Source organism: Marmota flaviventris, chromosome 3 (assembly GCF_047511675.1).
Source record: "Marmota flaviventris isolate mMarFla1 chromosome 3, mMarFla1.hap1, whole genome shotgun sequence".
NCBI lineage: Eukaryota > Metazoa > Chordata > Mammalia > Rodentia > Sciuridae > Marmota > Marmota flaviventris.
The window spans coordinates 168293292-168315139 of NC_092500.1; the positions used below are offsets into that span (position 1 = coordinate 168293292).

The following is a 21848-nucleotide window of genomic DNA, read 5'->3' on the forward strand; positions in this document are numbered from 1 at the left end:
ACAGAGAGAGAGCAGGGGCTGGGAATGACAGAGTCTGAAGCCAACCAGGGAGCTGGTGCCCTCGGCTGTATGTGAACCCTTTTTCTCCAGGTTTGGGCTAACAGACAGAAGCCTTAAGGGATCACTGTGGAGTTTTTCTTACAGGGCCAAGTGTCACATTTTGCTTTATATTACTGGGTTGTATAAATGAGATGCTAAACATGTAAACCAAAATGCAATCTATGCGAGCTATATTTTTTATTATTAGACTAAAATAATTTCCAGATGATACTGTTCCAAATTCCCTCAATGGGAAACTCCAGCTGTTGAGCCTGTTGACTTATTAGGCATGACTTACAGCAGACCCAGCTTTCTATCCATCCTACATGTCTTAGGGTTGGGGATATAGCTTTATAGCCATTCTAGACTACGCCTGTTTAGTGCTTTGATTGTTTGTTTGTTTTTTCCTTAAGGAGCTCATTTTCCTTTGGTGCTCACTGCTGGTGTGTGACTCCATTCACTTCTGGATTCTGGTGACTGGAATAAAAGACTTAATTTAGTTCCTAACTCAGGGTGCCCCCAGTCCCCACTCCTCAAGCCCTGTCCAAGTGCAATATCCAGGGCCTCCTCCATCTAGCCAAGAGGATGCTACCGATACCTGTCTGGGTGGAATCAAGTCCCAGGTTTCCCCTTGACCTGGGAAATAAAGTGGCACAAGCAAGATGTTAAAAAAAAAAATCACCAGGGAAACCTATTCCTCTGGTTTTGGCTTTGACATGACAAGTCCTAAATCATCACATTCTTGGAAAATGGCAGAATAGGTTTCCCTGCAACCAAACTTCTAAATGTAATCTAGTATTTGATTCTGTGATTTCTCCCATGTACAATAGCAAATTGCATAGGAGCATTTGGTTGAGCGGTGCCTACTAAGCGGATGGGGGAAATGATGGACAATCTTCTTGCCCAATCTGCCAACTCTTTCTTTTTTTTTTCCTCTTCTTCCCTCTCTCTCTATTTCTCTGCCTCCTGCTGCCCCTTTGCTCCATCCCGGCTAGTCCTCTCAGGCAAAATTGTCAGCCGTCTATTTCCCTGCCCATACAGGCTTTATTGAATGTTTGTGAGATCTGGATTAAGGTCTTACACAGCTAGCAAAGCCTTAATTATTTTTGCCTGTATTACTATATATTGAATCGATGTAACTTTTCAATAAAGGCGGTTCAATTCTGGACACTCCCCGATGATTTGGGGATATAGCAACTCGAGTAATTATCCCAGAGTGTAGGCGGGTTCTTTTTTTTTTTTTTTTTTTTCCTGGAGGGAACTGGAAAATGAATCAGACACACAGTGTATAATATTATCCTGACAATCTATACTTATCAACTGTAAATGCCTGATAAATAAGGCAGAATGGGAACAAGAAGTGCGCGTGGAGAGCTCTCTGGCAGTAAGATTCCGACTCACATTCTCACCTTTCTCTTTCTTTGTCATTTAAAACTTCTCAGCCCCTTCCTTTTTTCTGGGTCTTAGAGAGGGACCAAAGGAGCGTTTGAAAGGGGGCCAATGCCCTTCTTGCTAGCCCTGCATCCAACTCTGGATCTTGGCTAGAAGGAGACCTTGGCTTTTTAAGGAAGATAGAATCTGGAGAAGCAGCGAGCATTTTCACTGGTGGGGAGATATGCTGTTGGCTGTGCTGACGTCCATTTCCTCTTTAACTTTGGCATTTCATGAGAAAGCAATAATCTCCCTTTGGTCCAAGTGGCAAGTAGATATGAGTGAAAGGTGAAGGGCAAAGAGGAATTTCATTACGACTACCCTGAGCAGATAGGGACTGTCAGCACCTAGGCTCTGGAGTCCCATCACTGGTCCTGTGACCTCAGCAAGCTACTTAACTAAAAATGATGATCATGGTGTGACTTGAAGGAGGTAATTTATGCAGGGCACTCCGTCAGCCCCTCATACTCAGCACAAGTCATAGGGAGTGTTGACAGCAGCGCCTCTGTTGACAATTAAGATATGTCACTTCACCATTGTCTAGAGAAGAGCCCCTCAAGGGCACCTTGGCCCATATTTCTCTCTCCCCTGTCTCTAAAAAGATGGAGACCCCAGCTTATGAGGCTCTGAGGTTCCAGGATTTGTTCATACAGTGCCCATGGACGGTGCATTCAAGGTCAGCTTGGTCTCCTGCCTCTCCATACCGACAGGTACCTATGTTGCTGGATACTGGGCCTCCATTCACCTGGTCCAAAATGGGGGTGAGCCAGAGGCAGTCACGCACTCATTCCATCATTAATACTCAGAATTCACTTTTATTTCTCCTTACTGCTGGTTCTCATAGTTCTTTGTGATTAGTTTTAAGGCAACAACCTTTAATTGACAGGTATTTTTTCCTTTTCCCTCTCTTCCTCCTCCTTCTTTTTCTTTTTCAGGTTCAAATCACCAGGGAATTGGGAGGAAGCTGTCGGATGCCAAAGAGATCTGGGACTTCAAAGAGATTCTAAAGAAACGAAGCCCAAAACCTAGAGCTGTGCCTAAGCCTAGCCGGCTAGCTAAGTTGTCTCCCCTACAGAAATAATCCAAACGTGGAGCTCGGCCACTCTCCCAGGATGAGCCTTCTGACCCCAGTGACAGGCAGTGTGTGGCCGTGGACCCTGCTGGGGCTGCTCCTGCCCTGCAGGTGAGTCTCCCTGGGTAGAAGAGACCAGATGGACGTTGGCCACAGCCAACTCTATGCACCAAACTCAGCACACACGTGAGAGGAGGTGGGGGAGGCTTGTAAGTGGGACCTCTTGACACTTTTTCCCTTCAGGTAAGGCTGAGCACATTTGCTGAATTGCAAATTCAGAGAAAGCAGGGCAGGGCTATACTTCCTGTCTCCCTCCCATGCCAATGTGGAGGAAAGCCTGTGCTCACTCTTGGCCTCTCCTGTCCTTCCCATTCTGGGTTTTCCCCACTCGGTTTAAAGTCTGTAAATAAAGCCCAAGAACTCAGAGGGCTTCATCTCTGAAGTGGTTGTGGGGAAGGGGGAACATTCAGCAATAGTTTTGTTTCCATCTGGAGATGTAGCCATCCTGGACTAGGTCTGGCACAACCCCCCATGACAGGGTGCAGACCACAGCCTTTGAAGAGAGACGGGCAGGTGGGGACACTTAGCTACAGCCCGAGCTGTTTCTCTAAGGCTTAGACACATGGGAGAAAACAAAACAGAGATATTTCCATAAAATAAATTCCAATGTGCCAACTATCCCCATGTTGGGTGGCACGGGATCCCAGCTGCTTGGTCTAGCTACACGTGCAGGATTTTCAGTTCGGGTTCTGATTTTGAATTTCTCTGTCAAGACCCTTGAGTCGGAGGACACATCATCCTCGCGAGCCTTAGGATGGGACAGGAACCTAAATTACCTCTCAACTCCTTTCTCAGCCACTGATGGAGAAGGAGCCTCCCTGGTCCCTACAGGACTGGTACCCACGTGCTTTTATGCAGCCCCAGGAGCTGCCATCTCCTGCATGGGTCAGTGCACCCCAGGTCCCCACTGAGCTCTGCTCGCCTCAAGACTTGGATGCTCAAGGGGTTAACTGAACGTCACTCTCTGGTTTCACCCCACCTGCCTGTCCTGAATGTTGTCACGTCAAGACACGAGGAACTGCCTGAAAACTACGGTGACCCATTGTGCACAGCAGTTTCCAATTTGCTTCTTGCTATCGGCTGCCTCCTACTCGCGATGGGATGATTGGATTCTCATGTACTCATCGCATTTGTGTTACGTCACGTCATATTATGTTTTAGGACATTGCTCAAAAGTGGGTTTGACAGGTGAGATTAATTTTTGTTCTTAGAAACAGTATGTCTTTAACTCTTTCTTCCCTACACCACCCCTGATCGGCGGGCACCTGCTATCAATTTGGCTAGCATGTAACCAGCATTCCCGGAGCTTCCTGGTTGTTCCTGATGGACCCTTCCACGTGTGCCGCTAGAAGATCTGTGCGCTGCAGATGGCAAGCCACTTAGGAAGGCGCAATCCCTGCATGGCATCAGGCGGGGTGGCGTAACCAGGCACCTTCCAGACACACTGCAACAGCTCACGGACAGTAGTGCTAGAGATTCCAGACCCCCTTGGATTATAGGTGTGGTTCTCAGTGAACTGAGCAACCTGCAGTTTGCCGACTTCTCTGCCTTCCACCCACCACCCACACCTTGCTTTTACCTGGAGTACCAGCGCAGTTGCACAAGCCGTTCATGACTCGTGATGAAAACACCAAAGCACCTCTCTACAGGTGAACAGCTGGAGCTAGGAATGATGTTGTGCGGTTTGCTCTTGCTTTCAGGCATGGCGGCACCTGTGTGGTACACACACCTAAAGCCGAACCCTCACTCACCTCTGAATCCATTTCCATTGCCACTGGAGCAGGCGGGCGAAGGGGAGCCTTGGGGCCTGATGACAGGGGCAAAGGCACTCTTCTGTTTGACAGCAGGAAAAACTGAAGAGGAAAATGGTAGGATGGAGGACGTGCTGGAGGATCCCACGGTGGGACTCGATGACATGACTGGAAGCAAACGCACAACCCTCGTTAGAAAGACTCGTCTAGAGAGTGAGTCCTTCCGTACACTCATCCTGCACACTCTTGTTGAGAAATTATGAACTTCCAGGCATTGTTCTGGATTCCAAGGATTAAAAAACAAGTTGAATGTGACAACACTCCCCCGCAGCCAGTGAGAGGAATAGCCACATGGTCATGATCCTGTTAAAGGGACACACAGGATCATACTGAGATGCAGAAGGCAGGTGCTTTCTGTGTTGGGGGTGAGGGAGGGTGTCATGGTTTAGATAGGAGGTGTCCCCCAAAAGCTCGTGTGTGAAACAAAGCAAGAATTTTCAGAGGTGAAATTATTAGATTATACGAGCTGTGACCTACTCAAAGCATCAATCCACTGATATGGTTTAATGTAGGAGGTAGGGTGTGGCTGCAGGAAGTGGGTCACTGGGGGCAGGCCTTTGGGGTTTATATCTTTTCCAGCTCGCTCTGCTTCCTGGTTGCCATGTCTTGAGCTGCTCTCCTCCACCACACCCGTGGGCCTTGATGATCTGCCTCACCTCAGGCTGAGAGCAATGCAGCCGGCTGACCGTGTTCTGTACCTCGGAAACCAGGGGCCAAAATAAATCTTTCCTCCTCTACATTTTCAGGTTTATCGGTCATGGCCACGCAAAAGCTGACTAACACAGAAGATGTCACAGGAGACGACGTTGTGACAGCTTGTCATTCATGAACAGAAACTTGGCAAGAGAAGACTAAGACCACCACACCTAAAAAAATCATCAAATCTACCCAGCCTTGGAGACCTCTCCTTCTCCTCAAAAAGGAGCCTGGTCTGAGAGCTATGCCTCCCTGGCCACTCCCAGGGCCCCAGGGGTTAGATGTTGGGGTTCACGTCTTCTTGAGAGTGCCATCTCTGTGGGCTACTTCCTCATTACATGTAAGAGTTTATTAACATTTAGAAGATTGCCTCTCTCTCTCCCTGGACTCGTGGCTCTCCTGGGAAATAAGGCTTCGAGTCAGCCTCCCCTGACATAAAGTTTAGAAAAAAACACCAATATTAACAATATTAACATTAAAATGACTCAAGGGAAGCCGAAAGCTAAGAGTTATGATTTCAAAGAAAAAGAAAGGCAATTTACACCGTGAAGTACCCACCTCTTAATGTCAGATACTCCACCAATTTGCGCCATACAAGAAGATATTTTTACTTACTATGTTCCAGTTGCTAAAAAAGGGGTAGAGTTCACAAGGGTTAAAAAAAAAAAAGCAAGGTGACTTGAAGGTCAAACATTTTGACATCCGGTGGTAGATTCTACCCCCATTTTCCCTCTCTATAAATTATACTTCATACTACATTCACTCGATTGCATATTTAAAACAATTGTAGAAGAAACCTCTAGCATGGTGTCTTTTATAGCAGACACCATGCTAGAGGTTTCTTCTACAATTTTAAATTAAACTTATTTTTTTTAAAAAAAGAGCTTTCTCTAAAAATCTCTTATCCTTAGGTAATCCTGATTTAGAGCTATGGAGAAGGAAGTATCTAAGTATATCTTTTTATTTTATTTTATTTTGTGTGGTACTGGGGAATGAACCCAGGGCCTTGTGCATGCAAGGCAAGCGCTCTAGCAAGCACTCTACCAACTGAGCTATATCCCCAGCCCTATCTGTCTTTTTTCAAATAATAGAAATAAAAAGAAAAAAACTGGACAGGATAACAGAGTTCTGGAAGAAGCTCACCTAATACTTGACAATGTAAATGCATAAGAGAGGATATTGGATTAAGCATGGGAGTAGGTATTAGTCATAATTCCAAGCAAGAGCTCCTTGGGTTCAGCATCAATAAAATAGAAAAACAAACAAACAAACAACAACAACAACAAAAAAAACCCCACAATTATCCTCTTTCTTTAAGATGTGGAATTAGAGGCCAAAGAAAAGCTGAGGCTCAGGAGGCCCCAATTCTGTCTGCAGTCAGCGTGCCTGATGCACCAAAATGGCACCTTGGTTTCTGCATCCTCAATAGCGGAAGCTCCTTTCTTTCCCTGAGACAGAGCAGTTTCCTTCCACAAGAGCTGGGTATTTACATATACTCCATCCCACTTCCACCCAGCACTCGTCTCATTTTTACAAATGCTTTTTACCTCGTAACCGATCTCAGCCTAAAATGTGATTACCTCATATATGTTTGCCTCTCAGTGGAAGAGAATATACCACACACTTTTCTAAATGACTTAGATAACTGTTGCAGAGTTGAATAAGCACAGGACATTTTAAATACTTTTTATAAAACTTTTGTAAAAATGCCAAAGACCATCCAAATTAATTTAAAATTTACTAGAACTATAACAGAAAATCCTAAAAGGAAATTTAATTTTTATATTTCAGTAAGCATGATTTCTATGCTGATATGTTTCAACAACAACATTGTAAGAGTCAGAAAGTTTTGCTAAGTTTTCAGAAAATTTTGTCAAGTAGGAAGGAGAATACTGACCTTAGATATTAAAAACTGTGATGAATCTACATCAGTTGTGTTAGTGTTATACTAACAAAGAAAGGTAGACCAACAGTTGGGGCAAAATAGAGTCTAGAAACAGGCATGGCTGTGTATTAGAATTGATAACTTCATACAGGTGACGTTTCATAGTACATAGTTGGGAAATGAAAGCATGGAAATACTAAACATTGGGAGACCAAGTTTAGAGTACTTCCTCTTGCTCAACAACAATCTAAGGCAATCAGAGGTGTTCGTAAAAATAGAAAAATTAGGAGGGTTATATATAATTTGCATATCTTTTCAACTCCAGAGTTCACAAGCTAGATTTGCCACATAATGAAAAATGTCTGTAAACACACACACACACACACAGCAAAAGACAAAAAAAAGTATTCATGTCCTTGATAGTTAATACGTTTTTTATGAATTACTTAGAAAAAGAAAAACACCTTAATAGAAAAGTGGGCAGAAAACACAAAAAGGAGAATGAAAAAGACCAGGAGGGCCGTACGGAAGCACTGAGATGGATTAGTAATAAAATGCTTATTAAAACAGTAACGAGATGTTATTTTCCACTTATTAAGTGGATAAAGATTAAGAAAAAATTAACAGGGCAGGGAAACATACACTTTCTCTTTTCTGAGGGGAGAAACCTCTCTGAAGGGACTTTGGCAATACTTAGCAAAGTATTTTCAAATGTGCACATCCTTTGACCCACTAATTTAATCTCTAGAAATGAATCCCAAGGAGATAATCACAAATGTGCCAAAAAAAATAGATCCCAGGGCATTTTTATTATAATGAAAAATTGGAAGATAACTTAAATAAGTGACCCACAGTAGGGTAAATTATTTGAAGTCCATGCTTCAGAATGCAAACTTTCAGACTAATGCTGGTGAAGAATATTTAACAGATTATAATAAAAAAGAAAAGAGAAAAGTGAATTATAACAACATATACAGCAAACCCACTGTTATTTTTTTAAAAAGTATTGCAAAAGTCTAGAGGGATATGATGTCCATCCAGTTTTAATGATAGTGTCTCCAGCTGACAAGATTGGGAATATTCTTAAAACATTCCTTTTTACTTGTCCCTATTCTCAATTTCTACAATGAACAGGTATTATTTCTGATGTAGGTGAAACTAGTTAAAGCTACTGAAACTTTAAAATGGAAAATCTCTGTTTCAGAGATAAGAAGTAATACAGTCCTTTGCAGTAGGGATTAGTAATAGTTTTCCTGAATGATGGTAATTTTCTTCTTTGATTTAAGACCTTACTGCTTGCACACAAAACTGTCTGTTAACCTCTTTTGATACAAAAGAAAAAAAAAAAAAGAGAGAGAAATGGAGTACTAAAACCTCAAATTCCCAAGAAGAACATAATGATCATAAGAAACTTTTTTAAAGCAAACATCACTTCTAATATTTGTACTCCATTCTCAGGACCGAGGTCTGCATTCCTGACTGATTTTATGAAGGCCAACTCTGTATGAGTGACTTTGGTGATTTGGCCACCTTTCGCCTGCCTCCTTCCATTGATGGGATGGCAGAATCTCATTAGTCATGCATGGGAGCAAACACTTCAATTTTCAAAATGTGTCTGTCCACAACTGGGAAGGTGGACTTTAAAAGTTAACAATGGTATCCCTGCATAGAAATGGAGATGTGGTTTTGCTTTTCTTCTCTTCATCTTTATGAGCTTTTCTAAATGTCTATAATGAGAACGTTACTGTTGTAATAGGATTTTTTCTTCTTTTCTAAAGAAACATGATAGAAACACATCAAAATATTAAAAGAGGTCTTTTCTTGGGGTGAAAGTATGCTTTCTTTTAAAAACTATCTGCATATGTTCTACATTTAATATTTTATGGCAGAAAAATGCCTTAATATTTATTTCTGATAATATAAAAAATATTGAAGCCCAGGGCACAGTGTAGGGCTTTCAGTGAGGTAGGAATCTCTGAGGACAGGTTGGACTCCTGCCTGGGTGGATTCTGTCCCACACTTTGGATTGGCTTAGTGGCTATTCTGCTTTGGAAGAAATGGCCCCCTGGGTGTTGCAGACTTGCTAAGTAAATCAATCTTTGGGGACACCAGACCTACCATTTTAGGAAAGTTGATCACACATACTTCCAAGAGAGAATTTCTCCGGACATCTCTCTCTCTCTCTATGGAGAGAGGCCAAACTAAAGGCAAGCAGGTCTGGCCCAGAAATCCATGTGAATGTGGAGAGTTCGGGAAAAACTACTTTTCTTCTCCCAAGGATTGATTGGCTTGCAGGGCCTCAGCTGGAACCCCCCAGGCACAGAGCCTCCTTTGCATCGAGCCATTGAGTTTGCTGGCGCTAAGGGGTCTGTCAGCATTTCATTATAACCCCCTATTGTCAGGGGTTTCGAATTCAGCCATAAAAACTTCCACTGAGCTGGAACTTGGCACACACTGCTACCGCCAGGAAGTGAAGTTTGTGTGTAAAATTGAAAAAACATCTGTTTGGCCATTTTTGAAGTAGTGTGAAGGCAAACGCAGGAAGGAGGCAGAGTTCTGAGTCTGATTCTCTGCACCGGCTGTAATGCAAGTCGAACTTGACCAAGAGGCTTGATGCCATTTCTTTTTTAATGTCTCTGGCAAGTGACTGCCCCACAGCATGGTCCAGCCACATCGGGCATCAGGCTTGTTTAAAAACATTAAATGAGAAATCATAGGATCGTGTTTTCAGACACAAGCAACTGAATTGACGAAATGTTTTCCCCGGGGTTTTTTTTTTTTTCTCCCTCTTTCGCAGAGAGGGGAAGACCTCTCAAGGCAGGTGCTACTGTGATGAACTCCAGTGGGCATTTGATATTTTTGCAGTAGAGGAATTTGGAATTTGATTGTAACGAATTCACTATTTGGAATCCCACTCCCAGTCTGCAACTCCTGGAGACCCTTTCTCCAGATACGAAGGTGCAAATGATCACTCTAGTGCCCTCGGTGCTGGGAGGTGGCCCGCTGTGGCCTTCCCTGATCCCACTGGGCAAGGCAGCTTCTCTTTCTCTTTTCCCTCTTTTGTGTATGCTGACTTGTTTTAGCAGGTGCTTTAAAGGTTTGGGGTGTCATTATTCTTCCTGTAGCAGGGGTCTTGAGTAACCATGCAGCCACTTGCTGGGGTGAGAGGAATTCCTCCCTCCCAGGTAAATTATATTGAGGAGCATCATGCAACGAGCCCCCCCATCTCCGGGCATTTTCCTTCATCTGTTCTCTACCCTCCCTGCTCCTCCTGTCTCCTTCCCACTGCCTGCCCACCGCCACACTACGCCCTGCATTGTTAGCTGACCATTTTTATCCACAAAAACAACTACTTCGTGTGGCTCACCCTAATGCATACATGAATGATCGAACCATATGGAATTTCCATTTTGAGATCAAACATGGAAGGAATTTTGTGTGGTTCAACTTGATAACACAAGTTGGGGTTGTGGCTCAGTGGTAGAGAGGTCACCCAGCACGTGCAAGGCCCTGGGTTCCATCCCCAGCACCACATAAAAATAAATAAAGGTATTATGTCCAACTAAAATATTAAAAAAAAAATGTGTGGACACAAAAGCTTCTACAAATAGTATTCCTCTCTGCACTATAGTATTTTGTAAATTCAGAACCAAATTAATGGTTCCCTTGCATGGACTATAGGCCATCGATGCTGGCCCTTGGAGTTATCTAATTTTGCTGAACTTATTCTTTTTTTTCTTTTATCTCAGTTTCTTTTTCTTTTCTTTATTTTTTCATTTTTTTGTGGCACTGAGGACTGAACCCAGGGTCTTGTGCGTACTTTGCCACTGAGCAAATATGTTCTATGAGCTGCATTTCCAGCTCCAGCTCTATCTTAGCTTCTTATCAGTTTCTACTTTTATCAATTTGATTATTATGATTCCCCCCAAACACTTGGGGAACAAGGTAAGGTCCCAATAAGTAAGGAAACCAATCCATCCATACTCCAATGGCTTAGATAATCTAATAAATCTCGGCCATCTCACGAGACACAACCTGGAACTCCTGCCTCTGCGGTAACAAAAATTTAGCTGTGCTAAAAGAAGTGACCTCTGCCACCCTCTGCTGCTGGGTGCTCTGTCCTCGTTAGGCAGCGTAGAGTATCGTGTGCATGGACGGAACACACAATCCAGAAATAACTCATGAGTGTCCCCTGGGAACCAAAGGCCCAGAGGCTGCAAGAGGCAGCCCCGAGAGGTGCCGCTTCCTGAGCCGTGGTGGACATGGCTGTGCTCTGCCCTTGACACGTCCCTGTTCCTGGCACCAGGGAGCCATTCATTCTGGGTGAAAAGAGGGTGAGCTACTGGGCTTGCGACAACCCCCGGCACGTCAATCACTCAGACTCTCCACGTCCGCGTGGCCCTGGCCTAATGTATTCCCTAAGTAGGTTTGAAAAACATACCCTCTCAGGCCCCTGGGACCATTGTGCAAGGTCCCAACTTAGCTCCCAAAGCAACCCAATGGGTTTTCACAACTTCCCAGAGGGTTGGCTTCGCTGTCAGACCCTAGATTAAGATTAAGAGGTTCTGTCTCAATACACCACACTGTTGCCCACAGTCAACTTGCACCTCTCTGGAGGTGTCTCATGGAGGAAGAGCCACCTCACACAGGAAAAGCAGAGCACCATGTGACAAAATAACTTGAAACCATGGATCCCATGCCCCAATTATTGCCCTGCTGCACCCTAGCTGTGTGATCTTGAGTAAGCAGGCTAACTGCTGGGCACTCCAATTCCTTACCTATCATACGGAGATAACATCCACCTAGAAAATTCTCCTGAAGATGAGATATAAATATTGGCTCTCAAAGTGACTAATGAGGAAGGCGCATATTGCTAACTGAAATGGACTCTTAATTCCTCCTTCCTGTGGACCTACGTCACACAGACGCGGTCTCTGTAATTGTTTCGCCTCTTTCTTTCCCCAGAAGGCCTGGAGTGACCCAGCTGGTCATAATCCAGCTAAGGGAAACCAAAGGCGAGCAGGACATTTCATCAGGAAGTGGGGCGACTTCCCCCTGAGACAGTCAGATGGAAGGGTACAGCCTTCCCCCCAAAGATGGCCCAGTCAAACACCGAGCCAGAGAGGCCCAGAGAGAAGGACGGATGACGAGGGGACTTACTTCCATACGGAGAGCCTGTGGGTGAGCCATTCAGAAATCCTGGAGATCCCGGGACGCCCAGGTTGGCCATGGGGACGTTGCTGTAGCCATTCATACTGTTACTGGAGGTACTGTAGTTGGACTGCTGAGGCGTGGAGCTGGAGGAGTATCCCCTCGGGGAGATGCTGCTTGTGTTGCGGATGTATCCTTGACAACAAAGGAAGAGGCCAGGTAAATCAACCAGTCTACACAGTAGCGCCCAGCGTGGCCAGCACAGGTCCACGATGGCCCCGGGCCACAGACTGTCACCAAGGTGCTCCTGGGCAGCAGGGGGAAGTGGAAGTTTATTTTCAGCTCTTCTTTTTGAATTCACATATGATTGTACATATCACAAGGGACAGTGTGACATTTTGACATATCATATAATGTACAATGACCACATCAGGGTAACTGGCATAATAGTTATCATTTATTTGTGTCAGAAGCATTCAAAATCCTTTCTTCCAGCTATTTTGAAACACACAATAAACCTGTGTTAACTCTAGTCACCCAACTGTTTTATACTAGAACTTATTCCTCTCTTCTCTCTGGGTTTTGGTACCGGTTAACCAAGTCCTCGTCCTCTTATCCCTCCATCTCTTCCCCATCCTACAAAAGTCCATGCCCCTCTTACCCCCTCCTTCTTCTTTCAGATCTGCAGCTGGCATCTCCAGCCCCTGCTGAGGAGCTGTGGGAGTCCTAAGACATGAGCATTTCCTGAGGCACCACAGTCTGAGGAGATGTGAATTGGTATCACTGAGAAGAGCATTTGGGGTTCGAGTTGGGCAGATGTATGTGCTATGACCATATCTTGAGGATTCATATATAGAAAGCCTAGAGAATAAATAATTTAGCAAATTTGCTAACCTACTGTTTCTCAATTTAATACACCATAGCATATTTTGGAGGTGGGAGAAAGGCACCCTAATAACACATATGGGGCCATTTGTATTCTGCAACACATGGTTCCAGCAAGGTTAGCTCAAGGTGGTTACCATGGCCTATGTGGGGTTAGGGATCATGTTCATTCAACAAGTATTGATGCATTCATCCAAACGGGCTGTTTTTGGCCACAGGACTCTGAGACATCAGCAACTAAATGTGGCACATTCCATCCGTGAGAGGGAAGCGGGGAGGGGCACTGAGTCTTCCCTATGCTTCTGAAGCCCCGGCACAGAGACATCACTCAGCCTATTTTGAAATGAAACACTTGGGATAACAGTCTCAAACTATCTAGAAAACAACCCAAATTTTTCACCAAATGAAAGAATAAAAATTGATACCTAGTCCATGAGTCCCATGTCTAAAAAAGAAAAAGAAGAACTACTATCTTCTATCTCCTCTTTTCCTAAGAATTCACTCTGGGCAAAAGAATGAGGCATTTTCTTCCAATGGATGAATAAAATTAGAAATAAAACTCTCCAGCTTACAGGTGTCATTAGGGACAATTACTCTTAAAAAAATAATTTATGATAGTTTAGCCTTTTAATAATCAAACCAACTTCACTGAAAAAGTCTTTACCTGATATACTTTGCACATAAAAGTACAGTTGACAATAAGTTTGTAGGTATTTAAGGTAAAGCACTGCAGAAGTTACCCAACAAAACCAACTCATTCACTCTTGGTTACCAAAAAGAGAGTTGGGCATAATAAATGATAATGGTGATAATCAGCCTCTTTTCATTATTCCACCTGATTATCATAATAGCAGAAGTGTAAACGGTATTCAATCAATATCTGTAAACCTCATTTCTATATGCCTAAATCATTCTATATTTATAGTAGTCAATCTTCTTAAATATTTCCAGGCAAAGGGATTCTACCTGGTACATAAAAGCTCAGAATCTAACAGTATACCACCTAAATTTTTGAAATAATCCAGTGTATGTTAGTTCTGCTTCTCTGGGGCCACACTGAAGAATAGTTCAGGACTCAAGCTCTACCTCCTTCTACTCCAGCAGAACCAACCTTTTAAACATAGAAGACATATTTGGATTCTGACTCTGAGAAAGCTGGTACCTTGGTTATTTCCTTGTGTGGACTCTGAGATGCTGACCCCAAGCTGGCTGCCATAAGAATTGATTCCCATCATGCCGCTGTGAGCTGGGGAGCTGGAGAGAGCTGGGATCTGGCTGGGATTCCGGGGGACACTGTAGAGAGCTTCGGCAATGTCTGCAGCTCGCTTCAGAATGATGTCCTGCAAAACGGCAGGTCAGGGTGAGCATTTGGTGTAGCAGAGAGTCAAGGTCGACAGAGCAGAAGCTGTAGGCTCCTCACCTGGTTATTGTGGGGTGTGCCGTAGAGGGCCTCCACTAGATCTGCAGCTCTTTTCAACAGCATTTCCTGGAAAAGAAAAGAAAGGCTGGGTGTTAGGGTTTGTATCTAAAGTCTCCCCCAAAGGTCCCTGTGTTGAAGTCTTGGTCCCTAAATGCGGCAATATTCAGAGGCAGGTTTTAGGGAAGAATTTGGCCAGGAGGGCTCTGACTTCATCAGTGATTAATCAATCCATTAATGGATTAATAATTTGATGACATTAGTGGAAGATGGCGGAAACGTCAGGTGGTGGGACCTGGTTCGAGGAAGCCCGTCACTGGAGCATGCCATGAACCTACCCCTTCTTCTCTCTGTGTGTCTGTCTGTCTGTCTGTCTCTCTCCCTCTCTCCCTCTCCCTGCTTCCCCGTGAGCAGCTTTCCTCCACCACAGCCTTCTACCATGATCTTCTGCCTCACCTCAGGCTCAGAGCAATGGAACCAGTTAACCCTGAGCCAAAGTAAATCTTTCTTCCTTTAATTGGTTTATGTAAGGTATTTTGGTCACTAACACCATGGGGTACCATCAAGAGCAAAACCCCACATGGCAAAAAAAAGAAAAGAAAATTACAAATAAAAATAAAAAGTCCACACATTCCCCTCAAATGTAAATAATTAGCCAAGAGGTTGAATATAATCATAGATTATAAATAGGGACCTGCATGAAATTCACCACTATAAAATGGCTCCATTAAAGGTCGTGCTACCCCAACAAAGCACAATCAACCACACATTGAGGGTGGAGTTGGTTAAAATTGACGTCATGGGAATTCTATTAGAAACTTCTTGCAGACCACTGTACGGAAAAGTCTGGTAACCTAATTAACCAAACATTCTTAAGATGATTGATGGACCTGAGTTTAGCAGCCTGCCAAGGAGTTGTCCGAAGTACTGAAATTATCTTAGCAGTGCCTTCTGCAAAATTCTCTCCTAATAAAGATGAATTCTTTCAATAATATTCCCCCCTGTTCAGTTTAACCAGAGAGAATTAGTAATCATGAATCCCTGTCCTCTCATTTTGTCTTTTCCACCTCCTGTTCTTTACAGCCTTTTAAATTGCTATTAACCTACTTTCCAGATATCATCTAATTTAATGGTGGGGCTGGGGATTTTTCCAGGAGGAAAATAAAGGTGCAAAATAGAAGCAACTAGTACTTGAGTTTTACTCACAGTACAGAATAGAGAACATGGCATTTCATAATGTGTGTGTTTAAAAGACAAATATAAAGGCAAAAATTTAATAGTTTCTCATTAGTTGAATGACAACTAATAAGTTGGTGTATTTTTTAAATGAAGAAAGCTAACATCATGGGCCAGATGTAAAATGTAGTTTCCATAAGTAAGTTCATTTAAAAATTATGCATTTCACAGAAGTTTTGTATGGAGACACTTTTATCTTCATTAAGTTCTTATGCACACAATTGGCCATCAATGAATACTTGATTGTGAATTGATGGGCACCTGCAATTACTGGCAAATAAAATCATTTAAATACAAACAAGTGGAAGCTTAAACTTTTAAGCAATTATGCAAATATTTATTTTTGTGAAGTTGGCAGTGTTTTATAAATCGAGTATTCTTGTAGCATATCTGTTTTATAGGCCCAAATCTTCATATTTCATATATCCTCAGAGATTAAACAGAATATATTTCATCTTAGTAGGAATTTTATGTTCATCTAATATCTGAAGCTTAGCTAATTGCAAGGCCTAATTAATTTTAATGGGACTTAAATGGCTGGATCTGACAAAACTTGCTGAAACTGTACAGAAGGTTTTCATACATCAATTTCCAAAGCATTTTTACCTTAGCTAATCTCTCAGGATCTCCAGGATGCCTGGGGATGACTTTCTGCAGCCTCTGGAAGCCATAGTCTATGGTGGGTTCATTTAGTGCTGAAAGACAAAAATCCTCTTTGAGTCTGCTGTCCAGGCCCCAAAGCAAGCGAGAAAGTCTTCCACAGGTAAGAAAAAGGCTCTGATCCTGTCTAAGAGTTGATGCAACCATTTAAGGGTCCACTGACATCAGTTAATTCACACATAAATTTAGAATTCATAGTAATTTTATGTTTTCCCATTAGAATAACATTTCAAGATTTCAGGATTATTATAATCATCTTGCCATTTCTGCCTTCTCACTCTCAAATATCAAAATATTCAACAACCAAACGTATTGCAATTTCTTGTGAAGGTGATAAACTACCTTTATTCTATTTCCCTTCTCTTCTTCCTCTCTTCTCTTTCCCAAGTATGCCTTTCCATCTATTTATTCTTTTAAGTATCAGGTTTTCTTAATCAGTCTCTTAAATATTTAGATTCCTACATACATAAACCTTCTATGATCTTGTCCTCATAACTTTGTTCTTATGAAAAATGCACTTTCACAATTTGCAATCATATTTAGTTATCCACACATTTTTTTTAAACACCAGGCTCCCTCACTACACAATAAGGTCCAGGGGAACAGAGCTCATTCTGTTCCACTCTGTGGTCCCACCACTGAGAACAGCCTGGTTCGCACGGAGTATGAGTCATTATAAAACGAGTGAGTGAATGAATGATACACTTCACCACTTTCCCTACTGTAAAGCATTTTAAAAAAATATTTAGTTTTTAGTTGTAGTTGGACATAATACCTTTATTTTATTTATGTATTATTTTATGTGGTGCTGAGGATTGAACCCAGGGCCTCGCACGTGCTAGGTGAACGCTCTACTGCTGAGCCACAACCCAGCCCCTGGAAAGCATTGTTTTCAGAGTTAATTCCTTTATTCTTTCTCCTTTGTCCTCCCTTCCTTTATTTTTAAAGTTTTTTGTTCAAATTTTATGGCTTTAAAATTAATGCTTGATCAAAGAAAAAGACACAAAGAATAAAATAATAATTGCCTGCACGCCTGTCAAACAACAATGAACACAAGAAGGTGTGTTTCTTTAATCTTTCTATTTGCATATGTGTTTTATGAACATCTGTTGCTATTTTTCTATCAAAACTATACTTTTTAAAAAGAAATCATGAACAATTTTAAACATATAGTAAAAATAAAATTGTCCATTAACCCACCGTTTAAGAGATGATCAGGATGAACATTTTTACTCATATCCTTCCAGATTTAAACACACACACACACACTTAAAATTATTCAGCTATACTATTCACACTGTTATATAACCTACTTCATTCCATTTAACAATAATGTACAACCATAAACTTCCTCCAGGTTATTACATATTCTTTTTATAGCATTATTTAAAATCCTTGCATATTTTTCTATGACATGTTCTATAATTTATTTAAATGACTTCCTAATGTTGGGTATTTAATGTGATCCTAATTTCTCACTATTATAAAAATCAGAGTAATAATTATCTTTTGTGCATAACTGTAATTACTTCAATTGGGAAATGCCAAGAATTAGAATTACTGGACCAAAAATCATGATTGATATTTAAGGCCTTGCACACATACTGTGCAATCACTCCTCAGAAGGACATATGAATTCACGCTTCCTCCAGCAACACACACAGTCATTTCAACTTAGGCTTTTTCATTCCCCACTGAGGTCAATGAATATTTTCTTATATTTGCAGATCATTTTAATTTTGCTCTTTTGGATGTCTTAATACTTTCTGCACTCTTTTCTATTGGGAATAGGTCTTCTGACTTGTAAAAAATATGTTACTATATATTAAGATTTTTAACACTTTGTCATCATGCTACATTATCACATTACGTACAGAGAGACCACCTGACATCCTGACTGCAGCAGGATCTATTAAACACACACACACACACACACACACACACACAGGCTCATGCTCAGAAACCACATAACAATGTTCAATCAATCAGAGGCCCCATGTACAATAGTATATACACACAGCCTAGGTGTGGAGGGCTGGACCGCCTGCGTTTGTGTGAGCATGTTTTGCAATGCTTACTTAACCACCAAAACTGCCTAACGATGCGTATTTCCGAATGCGGCCCACTGTAAAGTGATGTGTGAATCATACATACAATTCCCCTAATTCTTAGGAATTTTTTTTTAAAAATTCAGTTGCATTGAACCTACAGCTAGAGAAAACAATTAGTTGATTTTATATGAATGCCCCATCTTCTCCCTGAGGTCCCCCTGGAGAATGTGTAGTGTTCATGACACTGGTGTGGAGTTTTCTGGTTTTCATTTTTGTTTTCTACATATCTCACTGTTTTCTGTTTTCATCATGAATATGATTATTACTGCATTATGTTTTTTAAGAGTTTCTCTAGTATCTAGGAACTCTCTTTATGGATCTGCGCAGTCAGTGCGTGTGAGGGTAGATTGTGGCCACGTGTAGTCATTAAGAGTATTAGTTTCAGACTCAAGTAAGATGTGGGTCTCAGTTCTGCCTCCACGGCTGGCTTCTGTAGGCTTCTATTTAAAGTCCCTCTCATGGCTGGCTGTCAACATCACTGCAACAATTTATTAAGGACCAGTGCAGTGCTTGCTGTATGGAAGATCTTAGCCAAACAGAGCTGTCTATCCTTCTGTAGCCGCTCCCCTGACCCAGCTCTCTTCCTTCTCTTAGTCTTTGCTTTCCCAACATCTCCCTGTAGGATGGTCATCCTTCCTTCTGATAGGTAAGTCTATCCCATTTAGCTCTCTTTCTCCCATTCTCATCTCAATCAAAACCTGCAAAGAAGGACAATAGATAAGTCCTGCTTGTTTCCCTCTAGATGGGAAAGACACCAACATTTCACCACCAAGTGTGGTCTGGTTCTTTGAGGTGGATACTCTTTACCAAGCTTCAGTGAGTGTTTTATCAGGACTTGCTTGAATTTTAGAAAATTACAATTGGGGGAATTTTCTCCTATGACCAGTTTATATTGTATTTTTAAAGGAATCTTCCAATATTTCACAATTAAACATGAACTCCTGGATGTTCATAGAATATTCTTAGTATAATATGAATTTAATTTGTTGGCATTTTCTTGTGATTACTGGAGTGAGGATTAAATCAGTCACGGTCCTAAGAATAGTGCCCGGCACATGCTGAGCCCCTTGGGTACCCATAATCATTGCTGTCATTAGGGATTCATGTGTCGTACGAATAACTGGGATCAGGCACACTGTTCTGCCCAACTTGGGAGTTTTGAAGAATAAATTGAAAAGTTCTCTATGTTTCAGGCTGTGCTATATAAAACTCATAGTATGAGGAATATCTCTTGGCTTAAAGTTGAAAGTAAACTTACTGAAATTGTTCTTGTCAAGGTCGCCAACAACATCTTAACCAAACCGAAGGGAACTTTCCATCCTTATTTTAATCTGACATTAGCCTGGGACACTGCTCACACCCTCTCCTTCTGGAACTATTTCCATCCATCATTGGTTCCTTCCGGAACTCCCCCTCCTCTGCTTTCTGTCTACCTCTCTTGCCAGGGCATCCCAGCCTGCTTTTAGGATTGTATCTTTGCCCGTTTTGTAGATGTTGATGCTCTTCGAGGTTCCTGACGAGGCCATCTTCTGCCTTGCTACACCTTCTCCTGGTCAACTTCAGCCATTCCCCTAAGAATCCCAGGTCGAGCTGTGTGTGATGGCCACAAATCTTCATCTCCGTTCCAGATGATGTGCTGGGGATTCAGCCTCGTGTAGCCAGCGGTTGGCTGGAGGCATCCACCAGGATGTCCCTTAGATTTCTCCCAACCTGGACCCCCAAGCTCTCGAGATTCCCAGCGATGGCAACATCAGCCACCTGATGGCCAATCAGAAATCTTGGACTCATTCTTTATTTTCAACTTCATTTGGATTTTCCTAGAAAGACATCCATTTCCTCAAGATGTTAAATATTTTACTGTAGATTTGTTGTGGGTTTTGTTCTAAATTTAAACTCCTATCATTTTATCTCCCCTTTTGGTTGTCATTTTCCAAATGGTCATATTTCTAGTCTTCCTTTCATTTCAAGAAGAATGTTCTAGAGAGTTGGGTAAGAGATTGCGGTTGTTTATTCTAGCTAACGGTACTGGGCTTTAGGAATCTACCTTTTGGAAATTGAATGTTTTTGTGGATGAATACGTTTGTCTTGTTGGTATCCCACAGGTAATGCTTTAATGTTTTATTTCATAAAGTTTTTGATCACGTTATTTAACGCATCCTACCCATTTTTGCTAGAACAAAGTTGTCTTTCCACCATGTCCCTGTGTTTGTATTGCTGCTCTTTCCTAGGAGGAGAATCAGGAGTCCAGCTTGCCCTCGGGCTCCAACACAGCCCTGTCGGCACACAGCAGCACAAGGGCACAACATTCTGGCATCTCCATGACACCAGCCTAGCTTTGAGCATGAAACCCACATTTCCCTCATTTTTATGTTTTCCTGAAAATATCCCCTGAGGACCTTGGTGGGGTGGGAGGCAAATTAAATGTCTGCCCTAACAATACCATCTTACCCAGAAACACATGCGAGAATAGCTGTATGCATAATTAAAATCATTCTGTGAACTTTATTTTTTACTTAGCACCATACTATCAGTCATTTCAGAAGCCTTTTTTCTTTAGAAACAGTACTTTGGAGGCTATAATATGCAATAACTAAAATTCTAATGACCACTGTTAGAATACACTGGAGGCTTACTGTTACAGACATCCGGCTACCCATGCACACCTATTCATTCTTTAAATCCTCATTGCAACCCCCGGCCTGGGTTTCATCTCAGTGTTAAATTCAGCTCCAGATGTTAAAGGTGGGATCTGAAGCCCGGCTTCTCTGACCCCAAAGCCTGCACTCTTTACTTTCCTACTGTGGAATTGGAGACATTCCTCCCATCACTCTTGGTGCTTCCTCCCCAGTTTTGAGACAAGGGCTGCAGACTTAGAGTATGGAACCCCCCCTGGGTCACCTGACTTCTCAGTCACTGAGAGTGAAAAAGGCCCCACTTGGTATCAGTCAGCAAAACAAACAGCTGTCCTGTGTTGCAGGACGAACTGAGTTGGTGACAAAATCCTCCAAGCCACTTATCACCTTAACTTTTATGAACCGTGCACTATTTTGCTATCCAATGCAAGGATTTCCTTAGATGGATAAAACTGAAAAGTTCTAGCTATGGGTTTGCTCATGATGTGCCGGACACAGGTGACAGGAAGATGCCAGGGAGGAAGTCTAGCCTTCACTCTCTCCATTACCCCCTGTCCCCTCCTTTCCATCTGCATGGTCACCCCCCACAGGGGCACACTCTCTCTCCCTGGACTATGCTGTTCCACCCATAGCCCTCCTGCCACTAACCTTCTTGCTTGGTTCTTTCTGTTCTTTCTGGGGAATTCTCAGATGCTGGGCCCCAAGCAGTACACAGAGGTGGAAAGTAGCCGACAGTTTCTCTTTAAGAGAATCTATCACAT

At 42.4% G+C, this 21848-nt stretch overlaps 1 protein-coding gene across 1 annotated transcript in view; it reads right to left on the reverse strand.

The window, feature by feature from the left end:
• Ebf2 (EBF transcription factor 2) overlaps window positions 1-21848 on the reverse strand; it is a 177237-nt gene that overhangs the window by 2972 nt on the left and 152417 nt on the right. The window contains exons 11-15 of the mRNA XM_027927015.2: window positions 16290-16378; window positions 14451-14516; window positions 14193-14370; window positions 12155-12340; window positions 4354-4521 (exon numbers count right to left, since the gene is read on the reverse strand). Coding sequence (XP_027782816.1) covers window positions 4354-4521; window positions 12155-12340; window positions 14193-14370; window positions 14451-14516; window positions 16290-16378 — 687 coding nt within the window. The remainder of the gene's footprint in view (window positions 1-4353; window positions 4522-12154; window positions 12341-14192; window positions 14371-14450; window positions 14517-16289; window positions 16379-21848) is intronic.